At 36.7% G+C, this 22,876-nt stretch overlaps 1 protein-coding gene across 5 annotated transcripts in view; it reads right to left on the bottom strand.

Moving 5' to 3' along the window:
• Positions 1-22,876, bottom strand: part of CDH12 (cadherin 12) — a 431,901-nt gene that overhangs the window by 66,482 nt on the left and 342,543 nt on the right. For all 5 annotated transcript variants that reach the window (XM_048311278.1, XM_048311300.1, XM_048311309.1 and 2 more), the window contains 2 exons: positions 9,551-9,670; positions 2,762-2,929 (listed from right to left, as the gene is read on the bottom strand). In XM_048311278.1, the coding sequence (XP_048167235.1) occupies positions 2,762-2,929; positions 9,551-9,670 (288 nt within the window). The remainder of the gene's footprint in view (positions 1-2,761; positions 2,930-9,550; positions 9,671-22,876) is intronic.

The raw sequence follows: 22,876 nt of genomic DNA, 5'->3' as shown, positions 1-22,876 counted from the left end.
GCTTCTGAAAGTTTAAAAACTTTTCTATGACCATTGTGATACCTCGTGAAAGGTTCAGGAGAATTTTCAGGTGCTGGAAAACACACAATTAAAAAAAAAATTGCAAAGGTATGCAGTTCAGACAAAGGGTGCAGTGAAGAGAACTCTGCATTCTTCACTGGAGAATGCTACAAAATGAGATGATAGCCCAGTAGGAAATGCAGAAGTGGTAGTTCATACAGAATCAAAGTAGGGACCAGTAAAGAGGAGAAAGAAAGAAAGCCATAATATAAAGCCAAAGGTTAAAATGGGAACTAGTATAGGTAACTTTAATGCCTAATGCTAAACAAGAATATCAGCATAATACCTGTGTTCAATATCTGTGGGAAAGAAGAAAATCAGTCAAGCAGCATAGTATCAAGGAGCCAAATACACAGGAAAGTTACAGTAGACTTTATCAGTGGAGGAATAATGATAGTTGTTAAAGGAATTTCTGTCAACTAAGACTTAAAAAAGAGAACAGCATTACCATTAGCTACTCAGGAAAAGTTCCCTAGTTATTCTAAATTTTACAGCAACTATAATTAGTTTAAATGCAATATTTGTGCAGGAGCAATAAAAGCCAGAATTACAAGATGATTATATTCAGTTAAATAAATAATAATAACAAGAAAGTGAAAATAAATAAAACTGAGGCGTATTACTATAGAAATTCTGAACGGGATAGCTGAGACTGTTAAATCACTATGGGTGGTGTGGGTGCTGTCTAGGGATATCATTTAGAAGATGCACAGCAAATGTACATATCCATTAAAAGGCAAATCTGTAAGGGCAAACAGCATAGCTAATAAAAGCAAGAAGGCATCTTTCAAAAAAATGAAGTTGTGTCTCAGGGAGGACAATAGAAAGAACCATAAAGTCTGCTTTATCTATAAAACCACAATAAAGAAGACAAAGAATGAGTTTGAATAAATCTCTGCAAACAAGCTAATAATAATTGTCTTTTAAGACATCTGGAGGCAAAAGCCTGAGAGGAACTGTATAAAGCCAGCCCAAAACTGAGATACAGAAGTGCTCAGAGAAGATAAGATCACGAATGTAAAACTTAGTATATTTTTTTCTTTGTTGTTAGTGTAGAAAAAATGGGGATTTTTTTCTATCCTAGAACTTTATAGGGGACTCCGGAGAAGGTTAAATTAGCTATAGAAGCAGTTGTGGAACAAACAGACACAACAGCAACAAATCATTTGAATTAGCTGTTACATGCCCAAGAGCCTGAAGAATGAAATAAGGGAACTATTATGATGTGCAATATTTTGCTTCAAACCACCGTGGCACAAGAAGGCTTGGAGGTATAATATAACACAGATTTTCTTCCCCAAAAGTTCTCCAGGGAGTCTAGTGGAGCTACAGATGGATATGACTGACATGTACAGGCAAAACAGTAGGAGCAGATTTACTGAACTCAGAGAGATTTTCCCATATTGAACAAAGAGAAATCGACACAGTTTCTCTAAATAAAGCTGATATTTTGCAGTGCTTTCTGAATTTTTGAAGAGGTTAACATGCAGGCAATTATGTAAGGATGGATTCAAAACAAATGAGGGGAAGCTGTTTGTTGTATGATATATGATTAGTTTATGTACCTCTGACAGAGGATGTGGACTCTGAAATTTTACCTGTTTCAAAGCAATGGGGGAACTTGCTGCAAGAAAAATACGTTGAAGGTTGTTAAATACAAAGGCACCATTATAAGTAAATATAATTAGAAAGTAAAGAAGTTTTATGAAGTATTGTTTGGCCTGTTTTGTGGATACCATCTAGATGTGAGTGTAAGAGACAGAAGGAAGGACCAGATGGATCCTTCTCATAACCTGATCTTTCTTACATGCCTGCAAAAACACAATGAGTAAAAGAAGAATTTTTATGCAGGAGAAAACTTCACAGTTGCAGATGTGGTTTTGTACCTATGGAGCATTCATAATACGTATAGTGGGATTTCAATTCATGGGCAAGGAAAGAGATGCAAAGTAAAAAATGCTGTGATCTTACTGCAGATTCATGCAATATATTATAATATGAATTTGCCTTACTAACGAATTTTAGCAGCTAATTATTTTGGCATAGCTATCAAGATTTTTGCTTGATTAGTTTCTGCATTTTGAAGGTATGGAATATACAAAACTTCAGTAAATTTATGGAGACAAGTTTAAGTGACAATCCTCTTAATCATACGCAGACTATGAAACTCCTTAAATTAGCATATTTCTGAAAAGCCTCATTTAAACTAATTGATGTGAAACATAATAAATTATCAGTGCATGATCACTGTTTTGAGGCTGCAAGTGTTTTCAAGGACAGATATAATCTTCTGGGCCAAGACACATAAAAATCTGTTCCTGAGCATCATAACAATAATGCTTAGCATGAGCTAGCTCTTCCTTTGGTACCTGGAAGTCTCAGGTTATAACCTTTTGTAATTTGAAGGGATTCATGCAGTTTTTCTTGACAAAATAGTATTTCCCAGATAATTTTTATAGTGTAAATGAAATGAACTCTTAGGCTCAGGCTGGTCTTGTGGAATAATGGTATATTTCCTCTTAAACATTCAACTCATACTTTCAAGTTGAGCTTTATATTATTTTAAAAAAAAGGATATTTGATTTTTTTCATCATATACTGTTCTTTTTCCAGGATCTGAGTTTCTTATCTAAAGGACTTTTCCAAATTAACACTTTCAGTCATGCTTATTTGGAAATCAGTGCTTTGGAATACTACATACTCTTAGGAAATCTGGGTGGGTTGTCGTTGACATCCGTGAGAGTAATGTTTACAGTGGTGGTACCAGCTAGTCCTCCCAGCTGTCCTCCCATGTCCTTGGCTTGGATTAGAACTTGATATTGTTCTTTCACTTCTCTGTCCATATTTGGCAAAGCTGTTCTTATTACACCTATGAGAAGAAATGGGAAAGAGAAGGAGCAAATAAACAAAGGGCTGTGATTGTCTACTCTTACAATTTAATACTGGATCTCTTGATCCAGGAATACAATTCTGAAATGGTTGATGAGAGGAGGTCACACAGAAACACACAAATCACTCAGGCTTTTCAAAAGTGTGTTTGTCAGGTATTCAACCACTCAAAATGAATGTTTTATCTTTTCAATCAGGACATGAACGGATGAAAGAGAATGATGCATTTTCACTAGGGATATTAATGTTGTGATCATAGATTTGCCACATCAGGGATGAGGAACACTGCCTTGTACAGAGTGAGGAAATGTAGGAAGAGGTGGCATTGCATTGCAAAGCCTGCATTGTCAATTGTTTCCAACCATTCACTTGCCAATAAATTCAAGTTAATGTAGGACAAGACAGTGTTCCTTTCTACAAAAGGAGGTCTTTATTAGAAGACACTTCCTTTGTTTGAAAAAGTGTTCTTGATATAGCACAACGATGGAGTGAATATTTGAGGAATTTCCTTTAAAAAAAAGTAATTTAAATATCACAGTAAGACATTACCACAATGACTTTTAGTCTTTGATGATTTTGGACAGCTGATATCTAAGTAGATATGCCATAATCCCCCTTCTGATATGTTAAGAATATATAGTATAAAAGGAAGAGTTGGAGAGAAAAAGATGGGGAGAGAAAAGGAGAGGTACTATTGAACACACAAATTAGCTGATGAAGTTGTATAAACCTAAGGTTTGGTGTACTAAAGGCTTTTTCTTGAAATCAAATATGTAGGAGAAAATACATGTCTTTGTCAAAATTTTACAGATGTGAATAGCATTGCAAAATGCTATATGTTAAACAACAGTTATCAGAAAATGCCTAGGTGCACATTGGAGCAGGTAACATGCAAAATTGAAAAATAAACCAACTGGAAGTATGATTTTTCCTTGTTATTATTGGTTTATAAAGTATTATTTTCTAGTATTAAACAATTTGATGTTAAAAACAGGTTTTTTACTTGGTGTTAAAATGGGTCTGGAATGGCAAGAAGCAAACTTTAAGGACCATTCTTATCTTTATAGCAACTAACCACTGCTGTCTTAACAAGTCAGAATAGGAACCATTAGGTTATAATACTTTTTCAGAATCTAGAAATGACTTTGACCTAAATCTGCTATTTCTTTAACCTATTAAAAATTCCCATTAATTGAAATCTATAACAATTTCCTTTCTCTCCACTTGTAACATGATTATAATGACAACATTAATAGGAATCACCATTTTCCTGCCTAAGGATGGCAAATACCATACTGCATGCCGTTTGCTCCAAACTGAAATTTGAATTACAAAACTGCAAAAAAATTGTTCATATTCATGTGATATTCAGAAAAAAAATATTTGCGCAAAGACGATAAACTTTACTAGGTTTCCTTTTGAATCTCCTAGTCTTAATTACTGCTTAATTTGGCATTGTGGAAACTATATGTTCCACAGTCTTTTACAGCATCCTTGGTATTTTCATTTAAGCAGAAAAGACTTGTGCGAATGAAAGACCTCCTGTGTTATACCAACAAAATGAAATAACATAGAATTGCAGAATCATAGAATATGCTGAGTTGGAAGCCACCCATCAGGATCATCAGGTGCAGCTTCTGGCTCTGCGCAGGACGCATAGTCACACCATGCTCCTGAGAGTGTTTGTCTAAATGCTTCTTGAACTCTGTCACACTGGAGCTGTGACCACTTCCCTGGGGAGCATGTTCTATTGCCCATCTACCCTCTGGGTGAAAAACCATTCTCTGGTATCCAACCTAAACCTCCCCTGACTCAGCTTCATGCCATTTCCTCGGGTCCTGTCACTGGTCACCACGGAGAGGAGGTCGATCCCTGTCCCTCCTCTTCCCCTCATGAGGATGTTGAAGACCACAATGAGGTCTCCCTTCAGTCTCCTCCAGGCTGAACAGACCAAGTGACCTCAGCTGCTCTTCATGCAGCTTTCCCTCCCAACCCTTCACCATCTTGGTGGCCTTTCTTTGGATGCTCTCTAATAGTTTAATGTCTTTTTTAAATCATGGCACCCAAAACTGCCCCCAGCACTCGAGGTGAGGCCGCCCCAGTGCAGAGCAGAGAGGGACAATCCCCTCCCTTGCCCGGCTGGTGATGCTGTGCCTGATGCCCCCCAGGACAGGGTTGGCCCTCCTGGTTGCCAGGGCACTGCTGACTCATGTTCAACTTGCCATCAACCAGGACCCCCAGGTGCCTTTCCACAGAGCTGCTTTCCAGCCCCTCATTCCCCAGTCTCTACACAACCTGGGTTGCCCCATTCCAACTGCAGAATCTGATACTTGTTAAGCTTCATATGTTTGGTGATTACCCAGCTCTCTCTTTTGTCAAAAATCTGCAGGGCCTCCCTGCCCTCAAGGGAGTTGACAGCTCCTCCCCACTGAGTGTCATCAGAAATCTTATGCTGTATTCTTTGCACTACTGCATCCAAGTAATTTATGAGGATGTTGAAGAACACTGTTGAGGATGGAGCCCTGCAGAACCCCACTAGTCTGATGTCACCCCATTCACTATTAGCCTTTGTGCCTGACCCGTGAGCCAGTTGCTCACCCATCATGAAGTGGTGTTTATCCAGCTGTGTGCTGGACATTGTGTCCAGAAGGATCCTGTGAGAGACAATATCAAAAGCTTTGCTGAAGTCCAAAAACATTACAGAAAAACTGAGCATGGGTACACAGCAGGTTGTGAGGAGAAAATGCAGTTTATCTGGTTGATATAGGTGTTCTGGGTACAACTAAGTGGCTTTCTCAGAAATGTTCCAGGGGTTTTTCAGAAAATGAAGAATGGGCTATCAATCTAGCAGTAAAGTTCCAAATCACCCACTGTTTATTCCTGTCTGAAAGTGTAAGGTCATTCTATATATTTTTCTGGAAAAAAACCCTTTATCTTCAGGAAAAAAAAAAGAGTGAGAATAATTTTCATGTCTGGCAATTCATGGGCAATTTTCCTTTTTCTGCCTGCTCTATTTTAAAGGCTTAGATGAAACACCGAGAAATATTACTTCCAAAATCAGTTCGTACAGACAGGACAAATGTGAATTAGGGTTACCTTATCAGCAAAATAGAAGAATAAAGTATAGGTAAAAATCCATGGGAAGCAAAAGGCTACAAATGTTGGTATTTCAACTTCAGCATCACAAAGAACAACTAAATTTAAATCAAAGGGTTATTAGAATGTAGAGGCCTTATGTGCATGTAATGGTGTTCTGAGTTCTTGTAAATCCTTCTACCTTAAGATTTTACAATAAGAATTGTTCAACTGCAGAACTGGATAACTTTGATTTTCTTTTTTGTCTTTTCAGATGGCATCAATATCAAATGTGCAGAAAAGTATGGTCTCCATACTGAAAACTGAAAACTGAAAAGAGTATGTATGGCCAGAAGATTTGCTTTCCAAAGTTATTGACCCATAATTCATCAGGAGATCACTCACTTTTGTAGAAGAAAAAAACCCAGATTCCAAGAAAAAACCTCCTGAATAAATACTCCTGCTGATACCAGTTTGGATTTCAATAATATAACTGAAGTCAGAAGATGGACTAGAATACTGAGTCTAACAAAACCTGGAAACACCTAGCCATAAATAAGAATATTGACCTCATAAACATACCAAAAAAATTGAGTGGAATGGACATTTTAATGGTGGAAAAGGATATTTTCATAAGAAAAGAGAATATATATAGGAAAAATATGAGAGGTAATTTGTTCTAAGATAAGTTCTCGTTTAAAAAAAACCCCTCCCATTCAAATCAGAAGAGAAATTTTATAGCATTTAAAAGTACTCCCCACATATAAGATTTGAGGCCTTAGAACGTGCCAGACAAACAGTTGCTCACCAGAAGGTACTTTATTTTAAATCTCCCACTTCCACATGGTTTGCTTATCTCCAGCAAGAAGATGGAAAAAGATTAGAGGGTCAGTAAAGACAAGGAGTAAAAGGGGCAGCTATGACATCCAGACACATAGAGGTTAAAAACTATCTAGGTGTCCTAGTTTCATATCAGAGTAAATGTGTAACACCTATTAGGAGTGATTTGAGAAAGGAGTATGTGTAAAGTCGAGTGCTTGACAAACACAATCCTTATTTCACACATAAAATTATGGTCAGTGTTTTCACTGTTACTACTTTGCAATGACATCTTGAGGTAGAAACAGAAAATTCCACAAGCATATCAACATCTGTGAGGTAGAAGCTAAAGAAACAAACAACGTTTGGAACTGTTTGGAAAGGAAGAGAGAACAGAAGTGCTATTAAACAGCTGTATACATCCATATCAGCTGCCTTCCTGAATACTAGGTGCACTTTCTCACCCTGAGGAGAAGGATGATTATTGTTATGGAATAGCATCTGTTTAAAGAAGTCTTTAATCTAGAAAAGAGTCAATTCAGGGAGATTATAAATAGAAATTAACTGTTTACTGTCTTATGCAATGTCTAATGTATGAAACAAGCTAAGAGATGCCCCTCTTTCAAAAAAAGAGCAAGAGGAACTGGTTCTTAACCAAATAAACATTTGCTGTGAAATTTCTAGTGAGTGGGTATGCTGATACTGTACTCCTGGACAAGTAAAATCCACTGTGAAGTGGAAAAGTGGAGGAGAAATACTTTCAGACTTCTAGTTACTTTGACAATGGTAGTCACCCAGGGACTTTGTAAGGACAAGTTCTTTGAAAACTAGAAGAGTATTCCAGGTGTGCATCACTAAACACTTGCTCTTCATCCTTCACTAGAGCTAAGGAGGCCATTACTTTTGGAAACATGATACAGGGCAGAAACTTAGTACGGATGTTCTTAGGTTCTTTAAATAACTACAAGATTATGTCTCAAAATTGTTACTGGAATGCAAGAGATGGCAAAACAAGCCAAGAACAACACAAAAAATGCTTGTTCATCTGCTGGCAGTTCTGAGTTTGTCATTGTACTAAAGTGGCTTTCTTCCTCTTTCCTGTCAAAAGCACCCAGGGCAGATTTCTGGCAGTGAAACTCTACAGTGAAAAACTACTGTATAAACTGCTCAGTTATAAAATAAAAAATTGGAAAGAGCAGATCTGTAGTATTGCCCTGGACTTTTGAATTTTAGAGCAAATCATTAAGCACCATTCTATGCACTGTTATTCACATACTGTTTACCTCTACAGTCAGTGTTAGACCCACCAGTAACTCTCATAAAGTGAGTTTTCTAACGTTAAGACAGGTTACAGCATATTATTGCTGCTTATAGAAGCATGAATCTATACACTTTCTTTCTGGTACAGGATTTTAAACTACGCTGGGCTACTGTTCCATCAATCTTCCTCTATAGCTGTGTCCATTCTTTTAGCACATGAGTAATTCATTAAAAGCAATAGCCAGGTTTGTATGATATTCCAGGGATAGTAGGGTGCAGGCCACCACCTATGGTTGACTCACTACTGAGTAACATATGACAACATATGGCACAGCCGTTCAAAGTGCCATGGGAAAAATAGTTCTTCTTCTAAGCACTACTAACTACTTTTTTTTCTTGTGAAACTTGTACTAAAACTCCAATTTTGGCTCCAGTAAAGTTTTTTTTTTTTTTTTTGCCATTGAATTCATACCCATTCTTTACAAAACTGAAAAGAAAAAGTAAGTATAAAGGCAACTACTTTTTTCCCCCAGACACCTGAAGAAGTGCCATTTAAGTTTGAAAAGTAAAATTGCTCGCTGCAAATTGCAGTATCATCTCCTGCTAAATGGAGCATGGAACAAAGGGATGTGTCCACTGGAGATGGTGTGCTAACAGCCTTACAAGGCTCCACCATCAGGGCTAAAGGCCCTGAGTCTGACAGTCAAGTACAGCTTCACTGGAAGGCGAAACTCTTTGCTGAAAGGGGCATATGGACAGCTTTCTGTGTAACTCACTCAGGATGCCACAATGTATGTCATTCACCGTGTAGGTTATCCCTTCCTTAACTGAATTACTAAATATAGAATCAAGAATGACATTTAGAAATATAGGACAAGATACCCAATTAATAGGTCTACCAACCTCCCAAATATTTCAGTCTCTTTAAACATATTATCATTTTCTGCTCACACAGCCAATAACCCCAGACAAAGGTAGGATGCCCCAGGAAAAGAGGAGGGAAGGAGATGATTCCCAGTCTCAAATTAGCTCTATATAGCAAAACAGTAATTGCTGGAGAACTTCTGACTGTAAGTTCAGCAGGTAAAAATGCAGAGAAGACCCAAGTTACAAAACTCAATCATCAGAAAAAAAAAAAAAAAAAATAGGATGCATGTAACAGATAAAGCTTTATCTACAGGGAAATGGTAAAGCATTGAAACAATAATCATTCAATGCAGACATATTTTAGATATTCCAGAAGTGATTGGATGAGCATGTTTCTTTTGTTTCTACCACACACTGTAATTCATAAAAAGCTAGTCAATACTCAAAACTGAATAATGTGGAAAATTGCACTCCTGGATTTTGGCCATATCAACCAGGTCCATATTTATTCATTGATACTGCCTACATGAATCAAAAAAACAAAGCTCAAATCTTCCATTGCTGCTGGTAAGCTATTTACCTGTCTTGGGATCAATGGAGAAATATGGTTGTCCCTGAAGAACGCTGTAAACCACTCTAGCACTGTTTCCATAAGTGGGATCATCAGCATCTGTCGCCTTTACTTGAAGCACATATGCTCCTGCAAAGAAACACAGGTAATCACATTTTTGGCATAGAGCAGTGATCAGGGATATTTCAGACACAGTACTCCAGTTGCTCTGTTGCACTTCTTGTTCCACTGGAAAAAAGGTGAGAACAAACCAGTTAATTCTTCATCTCCATGCTAACAATCATCTAGGTAATAACTGAGGCATAATGGGGAAGAAAGGAAAAGGAATCCACCGTCAGAAGACACTCATAAATAGTTTATGATGCATGCATTATTTTTGCAAACATTTTATATAACACTTACAGGATGGAAGTTTGGGAAAACTCAGTATTAAATTTTGGAAAAGAATTATACCCCATAACTTTGTGAAAAAGTAGACAACCATGAAAATAAAAAATGGGAGCAGCCTTTAAAATGAGTTTTTGGTCAATCAATTCCTGAATCTTCAGTAAGATCAACTGAACCAAGCTCTTGGTACATTAAAAAGCTGCACTGCAGTCTCCTAAAGGTGGAATTCATACTCCCATTATAGAATGAAATTAAGTGTTTAGTTCAGGCAGTTGTCTTCAAAATCCAGACTTGAGTACCCTTGCTTTTCCAATACAGCTCAGTAAGGAATGGAAGTACTGTGGAGGAAGTACTCCTTATCACTGTTTTTAGCCATAACTGTAGACCAGACCTAGTGCAGTTTCCTTTACATTCCAACTTAAAAGGGACCAATAGAGCAAAAGAAACGCACATGAAAGCAGAAAACTCACTGTAAATGGCAACAGTCTGCAAAAATATCTCGTTCCTCCTGCTGGTTGCTAATCCATTTACTTGCATTTCCTCACTGCCCCATAATTAAAATAGTTTTCAGACTATAATCTTCAGCAAAACAAACTCCCACATTGTTAGGCTTTCCCATCAGCTTTGGAGAATTGTTTCCTATGATCTTCTGTGCAATTTAATTTTGGAATTTGCAGTGCTGATTGGGAGTGAAGGTTGCCTACATGAGAAACAGCAGAGTGGTGTGGGTTATCTCCACCATTCCTGTTTTAAGAAACATGGTATATTTGGAGGTCATTGACACTTTTTCAAGAATATCCATGGAATACTGTAAGAGCTTTAAGACTGCTACTTTTCTGCGATGAAAATTGGCAAGTTTTAAAGAATGTTCACCATCTGAAATGAACCTTAATGGACTTGTTGAAGTTTAGTTCTGGAAGTGCCTCACTGAGAGATGTTCCACGTGAAAGGTCCTATGACTTAGGCATGAAAGTAAGTGAAGGTTAACTGTTTGGAGGATAATTTTTTCAGTGCCCAGCCCCTGTATTCTCATCACATGAGGACTGACAGTGGTCCTGGAGGATTTGGTACTAACATTGTAAAAATTCTGGCTGCATGATGGCAGCATCAGACTTCTCCTGTTATGGTTTATTGAGCAATAGAGAATGAAAAGGTATTCCAAGATATTCCAATATTCTTTCTATCTCCTGAAGAAAACACAGAAATATGAGAGTTATTTGATTATCAATCATTTTTTACAGTTAATGGGCTGATCATGTTCTTAAGCTGAGGGCAAGTTTCATTAAAATCAACTTCTAAAAGAAAGAAAATATTAGCAAATAATAAGTGAATGAATGAAAAGAAACACTACAGCTGAATCCATATCTATAACTCCTCACTCAAAAATGTGATGCTGCAACATGAAGGAGGCAGACAGTGGCCATCAAACTGCCTGAAAATTCTGTCACTGACCGAGGTGCTTGATGATTGCTGCACATACAGATTGCTAGTGTCGATATTCCTAGGTACATGCTCCAGATAGTCCAACCTTATTACACGAAAGGAGGAAGAAATGTTGATTTAAAAGGTGAGTTTTATTCAGGGAGACATACAAAGTCATATTTTAGCCTGAGAAGTAGCAGGCACTGAATATGAAAAATAATCCATTTCACATTGACAGCATTTTCAACTGTATTAACTCATCTGTCAGTTCTTTTTCAACAAGCAGATAATATGTAAAGCTTATATTTTTATGATTGGTATGGAGTGTTGGTTTTTTTTGTTTTTTTTTTTTGTTTTTTTTTTAATATGCCTCCAGTCATTTGCTTATTTAAATGCATACCTAATGTTCTAAATGGGTTTTCTGAAATTGGTTTCTCATCCTTTCAGTATTATCAAGCATTTCTCACTGTATCTAACAAGCTTTCTATTTTATTGCAAAGCAAGAAACCAATGTGTTTTTAAAAGTATACTCTAAAATCTAATTTTTTTTTCCAGACAATAATGCAGGGCATTACAGCTGTAAATCTTTAATGCACAAAGGTAGTGATGAGAGATCACATTAACTACAGTTAATGACATTTTAATTAAAATATATACTTACATTACTACATGGAGTAATGAACAAAAAAAGGTAAAATATTTCTTTTTTTTTAATATATGATAGTTAACATTTAAATATATTTTAAATTTTTTATGTGCAAGCAACACATATTTGATGTAAGGCATTATAAAATGCAGAAAAATTGAATGATGTGCTTTAGTTATTTATGTTTTGGAAAGAGAAAAAAAAGCGTTAAACCATTCACACAGTTCCAGAAATGGTATGGAATTTTAAAGATTGTGTTTTCTTTGAAACAATACAGGTGGTATTGAGGACTAACATACTGTAAATCACAGCAAGCATCCTCACCTGAATTTTACTCTGGCTAAATCTAAGGAGATTCATCAATAAGTGAAAATAGAATGGAGCCCAAGATCTGTAACTTGTTGGTGAAACTGACAGAAATAGCACTAATAAAAGCCTTGTAGTTTACATCAGAATAACTAGAAGGAACTGTAGAACATCTGAGTTTATACCACAACAGAAATCCTTATGAAATATTGACTAGACTTCTAAAACAATTACCTTTTTTTTTTTCTGGCAGTCTCTCATTGGTAAAAATGATACTTTGCCAAAATAAAAACAATCTTTGAAAGAACAACAATACTGATGAAATCTCTTCTCATCCAAAGAGTACTAGAAAGACATTTCAAAATATTCTAATACCCAGTTCGAGATTTTCAAACTGCTTTTGAAAGACTAGTCAAAATTTGTTTAAAAAATTACTTTAAGGTTTAAACCCTCCCAAATTTCAAAACAGAATATTTAATTCATTGATTTTCTTTCCTGATTTTTTTTTTCCTTATAAAAGACTAGAATATTGACGCTTTGTACTATTTCAACCTGGAAATAAATTTTACCTTCACCAAAGTGTAGCTGAGGTGGGTTTCTTGCTCTCTGTGCAGCTATTGTTGTCTTTCAAAGTAATCAAGCGGGAAATCTGAATTTTTTATGTTTAGTTTGTTGAAGATGAAGATGTTGTCATGCTGAAGAGCATGACAAAGAACACACAAAACTCAACTGGGACTAGATAAAATGGTTATTTCATTGTAGAGGAAAATTATATGATTCAAAGCTATGAGAATAATAGAGCAGTCTTATTTAGATGCAATTCCTGAAAAAAATAATGCAGAGCAAATTGAATTGCAAAGACAAACTAGAAAGGAGATGGTGATATATCATCTTTTCTCATTAAGATCAGCTTTCAATATGCCTGCAAATGCCATTAAGTTTGGTTACAAATGCCAAAATTCACTTAAGTGGTAGCAGTGCATTGTCTTATACAGAAAGTGAGGGTGGCATGCTTTGAGGCTTTGAAGAGGCAAGAGAAGGATGGGTGGGAGCAGTAAGTTTTAAGGGTTAATTGAAAGGAAGGGATGCTGAAATGATAGCAGGAGTTCAAGTGTTCCATGGGCTCTGGCTGGAGCCTCTCTCCACTGCGCAGAGATCAGAGGTTCAGCCGGAGCAGGTGACTCAGCCCTCCTGCCAAATTTTGAATTTCTACAATAACAAAGATACCACTCCTTTGGATGCTCCCAAGGGCTTCCTGTAAAGCAGATTCCTTCCTCAATTCTTCTGTTTTGAAACTCAGGGCTCTGACTTTGCTGTTTTTCTTGTTCACCTTTATCCTCCCTTTTGTTAGTAAGAAATGAGCATGTGACACTGTATGTGAATTTTCATGGAATTACTTTTTGTAATGGACTACCGAGGTAGTTTAATCTACTTCGTGGTGAGTTAAGACAGGATTTTCTCGTAGAGTCAGAAGAACTCTCATCATCTTGCTGCACAACGTCTCCCCTTCCACATGTATCATTTAGTACTTTTGAAAGAAATTAAATGATTGTGAAAATATTTTTTTATTGGGCAGGGGGAAGGAAGAGCACAGCTGCTGGCATAGAAACTAACTACATTGGACAAAATTCTTTCTTTACAATTCCAAAAATAGCACCATGGCAACCCAAACAGCATCCATCTTCTTATCAGAATTCAAATAAAAATCTAATCAACACATTTCATAGTTGTGGGTTTCGGGTTTTTCTTAAGTTGAAGAAAAAAAAAGTGAATTTATGGCTCACTGCAGCACTACATTGCAATTCAGATCAGGAGATTCTGTGTCTCAATAAATATTCCCCTGGCCTCCACTAGTAGTTTTAGCAAAACTCCAGTATTGGGAAGACGTGCATTTGTAAAGAGAGATGCTGACACTGCCCTTTTGGGGCTTATCTTTTATAGAAAAATTACCAATAAGTTTTGAATATATACTCTGGACGCTGACTCCCACAAAAGTAATGTGAGAAAGGCATATTTTACTTGGAAAAGTCAGTTTCCAATTTATGTATTCATGGCTGTGCAGTCCTCATAATAACACGAGCTTGCTGGCTCCATCAATATCTTGAATACTAGACACAATCAGGGAAGCACACTTTTCTTCTGTTTTGCATTCCAGACATTGCCCTGAACATATATATTTCTCTCAGCTGTCAGAAACAGCCATAGCCACAAAAGCAATACTGCCATTTCCTTTTGTAATTGATGAAGAATGGCAGCCTTTTGCTAATAGTTTTGCTGTGCTGGTAGCTAAAAGCATCTGTCGCAATTCTCAGCATTTAGTGCATAATCAAGCGTATTTCTAGTATGTCTAGAATAACATTTGAGTTACGCTGGCAACAATCCAGGGAGCATGGAAGCTGGCTTTTCTTTTTCCTGGTGGTCATCCCTGTCTCCCTCATGGATGATGAGGGTAAATAGGGGAAACCTACTGCTGTGGGGGTTTTAGCTAATTATTTAGCTTAGAAATCAGCAAAGCAATTATTTTCTTTTCCTTTTCTTTTTTTTTTTTTTTTGGGACCATCATCTGTTGGGGTCAGCCAGAGTTAAGCCTCTCAATCTGGCTAAGCTAATAATGCCTGTTATTCACTGAATATTTATTTAATTTATTTATTTTTATTAATTTAGTCTATTCATTTATTTATAAAGAGATTCAGCTGCTTACACAGTCTCAAGGCTGTGATAATGTTTACAAAGGTTACACTTCTGAAGAAAATGAGGAGCTTGAAATAGCAGCTAATAGTCTATACCCAATATGCACATAAAGGAGTGGCCTGGTAAAGTAACGGCTGGAAATGATGCATAAGGAGAATAGCAGAGGAGCCAATTAACAAATATTAAGCTTAATATCTATCTGAGAAATATACTTCTGAAGAGTGATTTTTGCTTGCTGTTTTCAGGATTGTTTTCCTCTTACCAATATGACAGAATTTCCTCTCATATATATGGAATTTAGCATATAGAAACGTTTAGCTTTGACTTCTGCTTTTATCATCTTGACAACTTGATTAGTTTTCAGACTATGACTCAACAGGGACTTAAGCTTGCCACCATACCTTCATGGCTAGGATAGGTGAGATAAAAATAACCAGTACACCCTCCAGTCATGATAGCTGTGCTGGCAAATCTCCTACTGAAGACGTTTCTGTGCTGATAAAAACATGCTTTTTCTGCCTTAGTTTATGTTTTGCAGGGAGGTGGTTGAAGTTGTATTAGAAGGACCTTTATGATATCAAATGCTATGTCTGAACCAGACAACTTTTCCAAAAATGCTGTAGGAAATTGGATGTGTCCTGGGAAATACAAAATAATAAATTTTAGCCCTACAAAATAATTAATTTTAGCCCTATTCAATGCACTGAAATCTTAAAGGCTTGAGGAAAAATGAGTCATCCTTAGAATAACAGCACGAAGAGTTGCTATTCATTTATTAATCTGGAAAGTTGTTTCAGTGTGATCAAAATATTTTTCAGACACAAATGTTCAAAAAAAAGACTAAGTTCAATTTGAGCAAGGAAAGTGACACACTGGAACTGATTCCAAGCTGATGCAACCTGATGGTTGTCATGATATTTACCTGTACAGGATTTGTTAACATCAGCTGCGTGCCCTTTCAACAACATAGATCCTTCTCATGCCAGATGAAAGAGTACTAGGAAAAGAATTTTTTAGCATTCACTTTTCTCATGGAAGAGCTCCTGGAGATTCTTAAGGTGTGGCAAAGAACTTGAAATTTTGACACTTCTCCTGACAGCCCCCTAGCCCCCTTGCCCCTGGAATAACAGAAGGTATGTCAAAAATGGTGGCCATCACATAACGAACTCAGGAGAAAGCAAGTCACAGTGTTGCTTCTATTTTACTGTTTGAAGTTTTCATGAGCCAGAGTTTCACACATCAATTCTTCAAATGTCAAATGAGTTTTTCAGAATGTAGTAATAAGAAAACTCTAGCTTTACAGAGGATACAAGAAAAAAATTAGTGTGAAATAAATGCCATTCTTAGTGAATGTTAGCTAAAGGGACCTGCTTTTGAATCTCAGTAGAAGTTCTAATGCTATATGGAGGCTAGGTTGTTTCACTATTTTTTACCAGATATTGGACCTGTTTGGAAATAATTTAATTCTATGTTCACCCAAGTACCTTTAGCTAAGCAAAGTTAATTTCTACGCCAGAATTTAGTGAAAAAAAAATCTTTTAAGCTTTGAATTAAAGAAGTTTATCAAGGTCTTTTTCCCAGTTATATTTAGAGTCATGCACTTAGAATCAAGTTACTATTGGTAACTGATTTTACTATTGGTAGCCAAATTACACACTTATGTGGTAACATTTCATGGAAAAGACATTTGGAGATGTTGATGACTGAGCACTTCTAAAGTTTGCATTGCCTGTATCACATCCTTTCGTACCTACTTAAAATGTCTTGATGGTTAAAATGGTTAAATCTCTCAAGAAAGATACAGAGCAGTCTTCATGAACATTTTTTCCTTCATATTTTTTGTTTTGTATTTACCTCTTTTTTCCTACTCAAAATCTACAAATGTCCCATGGACAAATTTGGATTAGGCAGAGTCATGATAACATGCAAAAAGAACTTCAGAGTACATAAGTGACTTCTACACAACCTAGTATGCAATGAGATTGTCTGTGAAAATTGCTGACCTTAATTATTTAATCAGAATATTGCTTTGAAGACTTTCCTGCTACTTGTAGATCAAAGTACTGAAGAATCCATAGGATTTTACTCTATATATTTGCATTAAAATTTAAAATGTAATCTGATCCATTCAATGACTTAATTCATAATGTCAATACTATTCTACACAGCTCTCTACATCAATATCCAACTACACTAACATTCTGTGGTGAGAGGAGACAGCAACCCCACATACTCACAATAGGGGTATGACAATAGGGGCTTCAGAACAAGAAACAACATGGATATCCTCAGGCTTGACAAGAGGTTCCCGTCATGCAAACTCACTTGAAAATAAGAAAAATGACAAAAGAGGGATTGATACTTTAAGTGACATCAGGCACATTGTCCATCACAAATGGTATTTCAGAAAAAAAGGGGAAAGAAATCCAGCATCTGAGAACACTCAGGATAACATGCCCCTGTGTAAGTCCTGCTCTGATTCCTACCAGTGACCGATTTACACCATGAAACATACGGTTTCCAAATACCTCTTACCTTTCACCACAATAACTGTGCAATTTATTCCTAAAACAAAGCTAATGAACTAATTTCCCTTTCTACAGGAACAGTGCAAGGAACTGAAGGGGGTCAGAGGTTTGTGATGGATGAACAGCAACAGCTTGCACAGGGCTGACTATGGTGAATCTTCTCCTCTTCTGAGCTTTGTGTTCCCACTCAGAAATCCTGTCCCTGTTGTAGGAATGACCCAGTGACTTATAAAGGTACAAACTGAGGTCAACTTCAGATTACCTTAATAATTCACAGCAGTTGGTGGACTTTGAACATGCAACTGAATCATCCTTGCAGCAGAAGCTCTTGAAAGAGAGTGGGAGAAAACTGGCAACAGAAAACCAGGCAGGCATTAATGTTACTAGTGCCCTCACAATAATGATAAGCACATAATTAATTCCACTTTGTTCTTTTACTAGAGGAATTGTAGTGTCACTATCTTTGGAAGCTCTTGAGAGCAGATCAGACATCCGTTAGGAATGACATGTGTGGTGATCCTCACAGAAATACGTTAAGGGAATCTGAGATCCCTTCTGACCCCAGCTTTGTGATGACATGCACTGCATAAACAGACTTCCCTCCCTTCAGAGAGCTACTGTGTCCTTGCTCTTGTGGCTATGATAGAACTGTTTTAATTTGGTTCAGGAGTGCACTGTTGAAGCAGATCTTTCCCTTGCCCTCAGTACACTCTTTCAGTGTGAAAACTGGATTATTTTGGGTAAAGCTAAGATGGAAGGTAGGCGTGCACTTGATGAAATGCTACTGTTAAAAGGTAGTTGAGAGCTTATTTGAAACCATGAGGGTCTCAAATACTCTGGATGCCAAGTTCTGATCATGCACTGTTCCATCACACAGCTCTGTTTCTATTGCATCATGCTACTGCCTAGTATGACATCACATTATTTTCAGATCCTTTAGATACTACAGCATTACATAAGTATCATTATTATTTCACATCAGGCACAGTTGCAACTTAATTTGCAAAAATCTATAAAGTTTTAATGAAGATGGAAAATGCTACAGCAATACAACTACACATATTTGGCCAATTTCATAGCACTGAAAAGAGAACATTTTAGTGATTGGGAGAGAGAAGAAATTCAAACCACAAGGTCATTTTACACATATGGGAATTTTAAATATACACACTTAAAACTAGCTGTGAGCATGACTCTCCTTTCTCATATATCGTATATTAGTGTGACAACTCCCTCCTTTTCATGTGTTTGCATTAGTTTCTGATATTTTTTTCATAAAATAATATTAAAAACTTCTAGTGTGACAGTCTGATTTTTTGGTTGATCTGAACAGTAAATCAAATTTTGTATTGCCTTCCTAATTTGGATCAATATAATGCTTTGATAATACAGTCTTAGTGAACAAAACATCAAGCATCCTTCTCAGCAGGCAAATTTCTGGACTGTGTACTGCCAGAGTAGGGACTTACATCCAGTTTTGTTAGGAAAAGTCCAGTGAGCCAAAGAAAATGTCAGTGTTTCACCGGAGGAATGCACTTCCCAGGCATAACTGCGAAGATGTTCTTTGCCAAAAGGTCACAGAAACATGCTTTTCATTTTTTTTCTGCCTTACTAAGCACAACTCAATTTCAAGATACTGCATAGAGAGTTTTTCTCAGCATGAGGAAAGACTGAAACAGAAGATGGTAGCACAGAGATCTGGTCCCGTTCTTAATTCAATACCAGACTGTTGTTCAACAAAGTATTTTACTATCTCTTAGGTTCTCCATGATAGAATGAAAACAGGAACCTTCACACTCACAGTGGTAGATACTGTTCTAAGACAGTTTAATGTGCAGTGATTTTTGGTGCTCTGTAGTTTGATGGTAATAGAGATGTCTTCTGTTACGTCATTGGTCAGGACATAATAATATACATATAATTTGGAAATGTAGCATTAGGCAGAACACCAGACAATCCCAAAGTAAGACATAAAGCAGCATATCCTATTCTTCAAATTCCTTAAATTCATATCTTTAAAAGAATTATGGACTACAGTCAAGAAGCAGTCAAATAACAATCTCAAGAGCTGAAAGAATTACAAAATATTGCTTATTTCAAACAATATTTTATGATAGAAGTTATTTTGCGATAGAAGGAGGCATCTTGCAACCTGTGGCTGTGCAAATACCCAATATTCTTTTTGGTTGGTTGGTTTGTTATAAAATGAAAGACAGTGTGGCTTTTGAAAGAAACAAAAAACCTGAAGCAAAAGTGTGATTTTGAATTGACGTAAAGCATACCAATACATGAAAAGCATTTCAGTTTTGAGCATGGTAAACAGGCAAGAGCAAGAAAGCTTTTGTTTCCAGGGTTGCATTAGGAGTGGAAGACACTCAGATATGCTGTAAGAGTTCTCAGTTCAGATGCTTTTTTTTGCCTGAGGAAGTTCAAATTTGTACTGCCTATCTTTCTGGAAAATTTTTCACTTTTATATTTCATTTCATCATTCGCAAGAGTATATGCCTGTTTTTTAAGACAGCTTCCTGACTCTCATGCAATGTTACTCTTTTTTTCATTTTTTTCCTTCTCAGTTTATTCTGTATAAGCACTCCTGATCAATGGAAATATGTGTTTTCAGAAACAATGAAACAATATTATCAACTGAGCCTGAAAGACATACATTTATCTATGATAGGTGGAATAAGACCACTGCTGGTAGAGAAACAAAAAGAAGTTGAGTCTTCTACTTAAATTGGACTACTGCATTAAAAAATTTCACTAACACCTTTTCCTGCATGCATAGTTGGCTAACTGGCAAACACATTCAAGACATCTTGAACTGAGCTTTTGAGTGAGTGAACTCTTCGCTGACACAAAATTGATTTCAGCAGTATTCTTGCCTTTTGTAATTCAGTTTTAACCTCTTAAGAGAGATTCAAGGCAGGGCTGTGGCAAACAATAAATATGATGGACAATATGGGGAGGAAGGAGGTTTGAAGTATGGGACAAAACCTCCTCCTCCTCTGTTTAGAGATGACTATACCTCTAAGATTGCTCTGTTTTAAAATTAATATTGTTTTCATCAGTGTGTCCTAATTGTAGGTACTGAAGTTTTACTGTTTAACTTCAGGCACTTGAGACTTCAATCTCAACACTCTAAAAGTTAATGTACCTACCCATCCCAAAATACAGGCAATGTTCATTTATCAATTAAATTTTCAGTCATCTGTTATCTAAATATAAGCCTGAACCCTCGTGGGATAGTCTGCGTTATACTGACTGTGTGGGTTGTGGCTGCAAAGCTTCTAACTGGAATGATGCCAGATCTGATGAAGAACCTGCCAGTGCTCCTGGGGTTATTCCAGGTGATATTAAAGGCTGTATTCATACATGTGACACTCTTCCCTGTGTGCCAGAGGTAAGCCCAGACCTCCAGTCTCAACAGTTCTTGTTTAGCCATGGCTGACAAAAGAACCTGTTCTCATAGCTAGTCAAAAAGTATCTTCTGGCAGCGTAATTTTTATCTTTATCTTTTAGCCTATTAAGACTATTTCAGCTCATGTTATGCTGCACTTCCCTTTTTAAAGTCCTGTTTGGGAAGGCTGACATCCTGTTCATTCTAAAATTAACAACAAAGTTGTCATTACCTTGGATAGCAAAGGGCCATATATTTAGATACTCCTGCTGTTTTGAAATTCAAAATCTATCTAGCTCTATCACTCTAGATAAAACCAGATTTTTTCCATCAGGTTGATAATTATGCAGAGAAAATGGATAAAAATTAAAATTTTCATACTTGACTTTGTGAGCTATCAATTGGTTTTGAGCAGCCTTTCTGTTGGAAATATTAGCTCGAAGCATTGCCTGGATGATTCTCCAAGCATTCTTTTCTTCAAATCACTAACTGACAATCCATTCTGTATCCATGATATGTGATTGAACTCTGTGGAAACTCTTAAAATACAAAACCTTGTGTCACCTATCTCAGATACATACAAGAAATCCAAAATTTTTTGCTCCCCTTTGCAAAGAGACATTTAACATCTTCAAAGAAAATGTCTGTTTAGATTCCGAATAATTTAGGACCTTATGTGTGTTCTCTTATTACAGGAACCATTTGTCTAACTTACTAGGTCACTTTGAAGATTTTAGCACTTAAAAAAACATGGTAGTCAAGGTCCTTTTACCTAATTCACTTGAAACTGGCTCAGAAAATTGTCAGAAGTTTCTAGAAATGTACTTCAACCTATGTGTCACTGATGCTAGAGACAAAAAAAACCCCAGCCTTTAATAAATTATCATTTATTTCCCAAATCTAAACATTTTTGACATAATTTTCTTCCCAAGAGCCACAATCACATTTGTCAACTTAACTGATCCCTGAAATGAGATCCAAATTATTCAACAGGCATAAAATTAGTAGCAAGCCTCCGGCATAAGACAGCAGTTGCTTTTAGCATTCATTTTTGCTTTATTAACTACTAGAGAACTATGGCAAATGAGATCATAGGATGATACTGCAGTCCAATTGAGTAGTCTCTTATTCCTGCAGCAGAATATATTTTTGTTTGTTTGTTTGCAGGTTTTTGGTGATTTTTTGGTTTGTTTTTTTTTTTTTTTTTTGTTTCATTGGTTGGTTTAGTTGGGTTTGTTGGGATGTTTTTGTTTTGTTTAGTTTGGATGGTTGGTCAGTTTTGTTCTTTAATTTTTCTACAACTCCAGAGCCCTCTAGATGAAGTTGGGCATGTGTATCTGCAAAGGCACATTGAGGTGCTCAAACTTCCAGTATCTGAAAGCAGTAAGTTCTCAATTTTTCTTTCAAAATTATTAAGGCTTCTGGTCACAGGACAAGTTACTATCTAGAGGCAAAATCAATCCAAAACAATAAAAATGCCAAGTCATCTACTGAACTGCTAGAAGCAATCTCTCTTTAAAGAACAGTGATACTTTAACTCAACTGACTGCAGCCCTTCTCCTTGGCTTCTGAGAGGACTCTTACCTTTCGCGATTTCCAGCCATATTTCTATTCCCATTCCCATTCCCATAGCCTCCATCTAGTGAGCCACACAGAGGAAGTTCATCCAGTCGAATCTGCAGTTTCCCATAGTAACTTACTACATTTGCTTACCCTCCCTGTTTCTCCTGACATGTACCCTACTGTGCCCCTGTTTCTTTCTCCTCTGGATCTTCTAATCTGCAACCTTGCCCAGGCCTAGCTTGATAAAACATTCCTGAGGCAGTTCCTGTTTTCTCTAGATTTCTCTCTACAAGAAAAAAAAAAAAAAATCAAAACCAAAAACAAACCCTTTTATAGTGTCTTTCCTACAAAACAATGCTCCTGGATGCAGGCCATTGAGTTGCTCAGTCATTTCT

Source organism: Corvus hawaiiensis, chromosome 1, assembly GCF_020740725.1.
Source record: "Corvus hawaiiensis isolate bCorHaw1 chromosome 1, bCorHaw1.pri.cur, whole genome shotgun sequence".
Lineage (NCBI taxonomy): Eukaryota > Metazoa > Chordata > Aves > Passeriformes > Corvidae > Corvus > Corvus hawaiiensis.
Note: the sequence above shows the minus strand (reverse complement) of the source record. Positions and strands in the feature narration are given on the sequence as shown.